Here is a 6,627-nt window from a genome sequence, read left to right on the forward strand (position 1 = left end):
TATGGTACAAGTACATCAGAAGGCTTGTAAGTTGTCACATGCACTTCCACTCCAGGCCGCCAGGAGAATCACTGAACCCCTCAACTTCAGGGATGTGAACGTCAAAATACTGCTCTCTTCCGGTTTAAACATGTGGAATGGCTGGTTGAACTAATCACGCATTACAAAACAGAAACTTTTATAAAATTAGGTGGAAACGGGTTTGCCATCATGGGCAAATTGAACGTCGTTATCCTGAGGTATCTGTCCAGAGATGACTTTAGAGTCCTCACAGCGGTATGTATCCAATTTAAAGAAGCCATTAATATGTTTACGTCAATTTTTCCATCCAGCTGTATTTTTAACAACCATTTGAGCTAAAGATATCTGTGTCAATGAAAATAAATATTAACCCTTTAGCTAAATGCTCATTGCATACTGTCAATTGTATCATGGCATATACAGGGGTTGGACAATGAAACAGTATAGTGTTGGAGGTTTCACACCTATATATGCGCGGTCTGGTGGTCAATCTTCACTGATTTTATAGCACAGCTATACATAAAATATTACAATCCACACAACATAACATCCGTTCAAAAGAGGACAAATTGCTGGAGCGCGTCTCGCTGGCGCATTTGTGACCAGGACAGCAAGTCTTGGTGGTGTATCGAAAGCCATGGAATTCAGGGTAATGTCGGCATACCACCACATAGGACGAACCACGTCCAACAGGATTAACTGTCGACGCATGAGGAAGCTGTCTGAAAGGGTAGTCCAGGTACTAACCCGGAATGTATCCAAATACATAAAACCACAGCTGCCCAAATCACTGCAGAATTAAATGAGCACCTCGACTCTCCTGTTTCCACCAAAACTGTTAGTCGGGAGCTCCACAGAGTCAATGTTTATGGCCGGGCTGCTGTAGCCAAACCTTTGGTCACTCGTACCACCACCAAATGTCAGTTTCATTGGTGCCAGCAGGGCAGATCTTGGGCTGTGGACGATGTGAAACATGTATTGTTCTCTGATGAGGTCATCTGAGGGGGACTGAGTTCCCACATCCATGGGAGTTACATTGTGGAGAAGCCCCAAAGAGGCTTAACACCTGGACTGTTGCAATCCCAGAATGAAGCATGGGGGTGAATCGGTTGTGGTTTGGGCTGCAATATCATGTCATTCCCTACTGTGGTTAATGGGTGCATCACTGCCAAAGACTACTGAATCTTTCTGGAGGACCATGTGCACCGAACAGTTCAAACATTGTACTCTGAAAGGGGGGTGCCGTGTATCATGATAATTCACCAATACACAGCAAGACTTGTGACAGAATGGTTTGATGAGCGTGTCAGTGAAGTTGAATATCTCCCATGGCCTTCACAGTCACCATATCTATTTTTTTAGCCACTTTGGGGTATTTTGGAGGAGCAAGTCAGAAAAGTTTTCCTCCACCTGCATCACATAGTGACCTCGCCAATGTTCTGGAAGAGGGATGTCTCAAAATCCCTCTGGCTGCTGTGAAGGACTTGTATTTGTCATTCCCATGACCAAATGATGCTGTATTGGCCGCAAAAGGAGACCCTACACCATACTAATAAATGATTGTGGTCTAAAACCAGGTGTTTCAGTTTCATTGCCCAACCCCTGTAGTTCACATTAATTTTATGAAAATTAGTGAATCTTGTTTAATTACTGTTTCAGCTATTTTACAGAATGTAATTATAAACATTATAAACACAATTATATCACATTTCAGTTCACTTAGTGGGAAGAGAAAGATATTTACTTCTTGACATTTGATTCATTACGGGTTTGGTTAGATGTCAGCACATTACAATCTAAAAGATCCAGTTATATTTCAGTAATCAATCACGTTTCCATTATGCCATTATTTTTATTTCTTTGGGGTACGCAGGTGGAAATGGGCATGAAGAATCACGAAATCGTCCCAGTGAGTCTTATTGCGTCCATTGCCAGTCTCAAACATGGAGGATGCAACAAGGTTTTGCGGGAGTTGGTCAAACACAAACTACTGGCCTATGAACGCAGCAAAAGTAAATGTGCCAGGCGTGATATCACTCTTCAGTTTCATTCAGTAATGTTTTGTGGATGAGTTGCAGCTTTGACTATGTTTCCTCACTATAGCTGTGCAGGGGTATCGGCTAAATTACGGTGGCTATGATTATCTGGCATTGAAGACACTTTCATCCAGGGATGTTATTTTGTCTGTTGGAAACCAGATGGGAGTCGGCAAAGAGTCAGGTCAGGATTATTTTTTAATTAGAATTTATTTGTAGGCATTAAGAAGTCTGGCACATTTGATTTGTTGTTTTGTCCATTCTCCCTCAACCCTCAAATAGTTTCACTTATAAAGGAGACTTTTTCGAGAGTTATAATACTTGTTTTATATTTCAGACATTTACATTGTTGCAAATGCAGAGGAGGAGCAGTTTGCTCTGAAACTTCACAGACTGGGTAGGACATCCTTCAGAAACTTGAAGAATAAGAGAGATTACCACAAGCACAGACACAAGATCTCATGGCTGTACCTGTCCCGGCTCTCTGCCATGAAAGAGTATGCATATATGAAGGTAATATCCAAATATTCCAAGAGTAAATTTTCTGTACTCTTTCTGTACTTTTTTCTATACTTTTTTTTTTTTTTTTTTTTTTATGTCAGTGTCACTGCTGATTTGGGCTTATTTCATCTGTTTCCAATATTAAAATAATCTTATTTATATTTGCATCCATGATTTTAATCTGAAAATGCATTTTTGTCAAAATCCATTACATAGCTAGCACAAATGGTTCTCAGCCTTTTGGACAAAGCCCCACTTTTTCCAAGACAATATTTGAAGGCCCTCCAACTAAGCTGATCTGTACCTCTGGTACTTCTTTTGTAATACAAATAAATTCATGTATGATGTCAATTCAATGTTGGACATCTTTATTTTAGTGTGTGTATGTGTTTTTAAGCAATTTAAGAGTAATATAATTTAACAAAATTGGTTAAGAACCACTGATAAAGCAGTTGCTTTTATCTAAAGTTTCTCATAGTGTCCCATAACAACCAAAAAAACAAAACAAAAGGTTTTTCTCATTTTCAACAAAAAATATCTTGTGTTGAGTATGTGTACAACTCTCTGCAATACTTGATTCTGATTGGTCAATCACAGCATTCTGAGGTCAACCAACTTTCCTGTTGACCCTTGCAACCAATCTCCTACATTGTGCTAGATTCATATCTCTCTTCTGAAATAATTTTAATGTAAATCAATATTTTATGACTATTTGTTATTTGAGCTGCTGCCAGCTGTTGCTTACTTGATGATATTTTAATGCTAAATGTAACCAAATAAAGACCAGAAAACACCTATTTCATGTTCAGGCTAATGTTTGTCTGGATTCCTTGTTTTCCAACAGGCATTATATGATCGAGGGTTTCCTGTTCCAAAGCCAGTGGACTACAACAGACATGCAGTGGTTATGGAGTTCATTAATGGTTACCCACTGTGAGTTTACCTGCACTTTGCCTTGAACACACTCCTCACACACAAGGAGTATATTTTTATATTAAATATTTACTTGTATGCCAGGTCATTGACAACTGTGCAGTGGTGTGCTGTATTAATCTATCTAGTACCACACTTTATTAGAAAGGACATAGGAACACCTTTTTTGTTTATTTATTTACTTGCATTGACTGTTGCTGTTTGTTTACATAGGTGTCAGATTCGAGAGATTCAAGACCCTGCTTCACTATACAGCGAAATCATGGAGCTAATAGTCAAACTTGCCAATCATGGCCTGATCCACGGAGACTTCAATGAATTTAACCTCATGCTCGATGACAACGACCGCGTCACAATGATTGACTTCCCTCAGATGGTCTCCACCTCACATATAAATGCAGAATGGTGACTGTCTAACCTGATAACAAATGGATAATTATGTAATTATAAGCACTGGCACTATAATTAAGTTTCTAATTGTTTCCAAAAAGGTACTTTGATCGAGACGTCAAGTGTGTTCGAGATTTCTTCATCAGGAGATTCAACTACGAAAGTGAACTCTATCCAACATTCAAAGATATCAGGTAATTTTTCTAATAGCTTGCCTTATTGCACAGTCTAGACTTTAGAGACCAAACTAAGTTACACATTCCTCTATGCAGAAGATCATGTTCGCTCGATGTGGAGATCTCAGCTAGTGGCTACACCAAGGAGCTGCAGCAGGATGACAGTTTGCTCCACCCTGAAGGTCCAGAGGGTGAGGAACTCTGTGAAGATGAAGATGATGACATCTCAGAGTCAGCTGATGACACACAACAGGCAGCCTCAGAGGACGTTATCAGCATGGAGGAGTATAAACATGCCATGCTTGAGCTGGAAGGGCTAAAAATTAGCAAGGAGACTCCATCAGAAGAGAACGACACAGAGGAACACGAAGGAGCTCGATGTCAAGAGGACATCCCCACAGAGGACATTCAGAAAGAAACTGTTTCTGACATTTCCAAAGACTTAGGAAGGGATGAAGAGGATGAGGTAGAGGATGAGTGTCCTGATTTGGTTGACCTGTCTGCATGCAACAAAGAATTCAGGCCTTTCAGGTAAGTCATTTATTTGATATGATGCAAGTCATTTTTAATTGCACACACGTAAACTTTTTCACACTGCTATAAAGCTACTGTTCATATTGTGCCTTTTATCTTAAAAGGGTTATTTCACCCAATGAAAATCTGTAATATAAAAACTAGTACAGTTGAGCTTGTTTACCATATTTGATGTGCTCCGTGGATGTTCGTTGATCATTGTTTAAATGCGACGGAAAGCCTAAATTTTTTCATAGTGAACGTGTTTCTTCAGAAGGCTTGGATTAAACCATTCTATTCATATGGATTATGTTTACAATGTCTTTATGAACTTTTTGAAGCTTGAGAAATGGTTGTGTGAACTTTCAATGCATGGATGATAAATTCAAGAGAATATTACTAATATTGTAAAAATGTGTGAAAAGTTTAATGGTTTGGAATGACACGAGGGTAAATTTCGCTCCTTCAAGCTGACACAACCAGTCACAACGTGGCATATTTTGGTTGGAGAGCTTCAGTGTAAACAAAGATGATCTGTGAATTATGAGTATTAAATTACTTTTACTGTACATTTTTGCTCTTTTTGATGCTTGATAGCCTGTTTGCGTTGTGAACTTGAATTTTAATTTTTGTGTGAAGTATTCCTTCATATAAACCCTTACTCTTACATATAATGAAATGATTCATGTGATCCCACAGAGACCAACTGAGCCTTGAGAACGAGCACAGAACTAGAACAACCAGTGAAATGAGCATTGGAAGTGTTGGCAGTTGTTCAACAATCCCACCAGTAAGTATAACCCTTTGAATTTCATTCTATGGTTAAAAGTTTGCTTCCTCATTCACAAAAGCATGTTGCAGTGAAACTTTTTTAGGTTTGCATATATACATGAAAAGTTCCTGGTGGGGGAAAGGCAGAGGCTATTTTGCACTAAGTGCAAATAGCGATAGATGCTGTTTATATGAAGTAAAAATAGCAGTATTTTCTTTGCACTAATTGTAAATAGTTGCTGCATGCTATTTAAACTTGGCACAAATAGTGGCAGCCCATCTGATCATCGTGAGGACACCACTTCCAATTTCAATTATAGGTCACTTAAATTCCAGTTTAGCACTTTATTTCCACTGTTAAATACCAGTTAAGTACTTTATTTCCACCTTTCGAATATTTTCTTAATTTTAATTTAAAATAACACCTCTCCAAGCTGATATGCAATAGGAAAAGGGAGAAGAATGAGTTCGGAAAAAGGCCGTTTGCAGCAAAAGTTATTGGCAACCCACTTTACTTTCCACGCCACTGCTCCTGTTATCAGATGGGTTTCTTTTCTAATTTTGTCTGACTTATGTTGACAATAGTGGGTGGAGTTAGTGTAAATAGCTTCTGCCAAAAAAGGCAGGCTATTTGCACTTGGTGTAAAAAATGATCTAACTTTGTGTTCATGATGCAAGTTAGATTTGTTGTTTTAAGTAATGAGATGATGTGCCCCTATACAGGAAGTCATCAGGCAGAAAGTGAAGAGACAGCTCACCAAACAGCAGAAGGCTGCCCAGAGAAGACGTCTGCAGAAGGGTGAGGCCAACCTGGTGACCAAGGAGAGGAGAGAGAATCAGAACAACATTAAGGGCAGTTTGGATGCGGCTTCCTTCTGGGGCTGAGGATGGAAGATATGACCTCAGGACTTATAACAGTTTTCGGTGTCATTTGTGTATGAAATTAATTAATAAAACATCTACATCTGGAAGCTGAGTTGTGGTTAGCCTTATTTATGTTTGAAATATATACCGCATAGAGGTTTGACCTGGTTTTATTTCAAATAATGGAGAATTGTAGTTAATTACATCACTCAACTTTATTAAACACTCAACTAATCAAATCAAATATAAACACATCTCATTATTATTTGTCCTTTGCAAACATGTAGCATGGGGTTGTTAATGAAAACAAAATAAATTAATTGTATCGCCTTTAAACTGTTGAAGAAGCTTTCAGAATCTGTCGTTTTATTGTATTTGTTTGTTTTGCAGCAACTACTGATACTGTAACAAAATTGTAGAAA

The 6,627-nt window shown here is 38.6% G+C and overlaps 1 protein-coding gene across 1 annotated transcript; it reads left to right on the plus strand.

Annotated features, from left to right (window-relative positions):
- Positions 1 to 82: 82 nt before the first annotated feature.
- Positions 83 to 6,312, plus strand: riok2 (RIO kinase 2 (yeast)). The gene is made up of 10 exons (XM_051892684.1): positions 83 to 276; positions 1,895 to 2,033; positions 2,125 to 2,241; positions 2,395 to 2,570; positions 3,403 to 3,491; positions 3,705 to 3,896; positions 3,983 to 4,075; positions 4,154 to 4,588; positions 5,270 to 5,360; positions 6,065 to 6,312. The coding sequence occupies exons 1-10, from the start codon at positions 211 to 213 to the stop codon at positions 6,224 to 6,226; spliced, it is 1,560 nt and encodes a 519-aa protein (XP_051748644.1). The 5' UTR covers positions 83 to 210; the 3' UTR covers positions 6,227 to 6,312.
- Positions 6,313 to 6,627: the final 315 nt, after the last annotated feature.

This window comes from Ctenopharyngodon idella, chromosome 5 (genome assembly GCF_019924925.1).
Source record: "Ctenopharyngodon idella isolate HZGC_01 chromosome 5, HZGC01, whole genome shotgun sequence".
In the NCBI taxonomy this organism is placed as follows: Eukaryota; Metazoa; Chordata; class Actinopteri; order Cypriniformes; family Xenocyprididae; genus Ctenopharyngodon; species Ctenopharyngodon idella.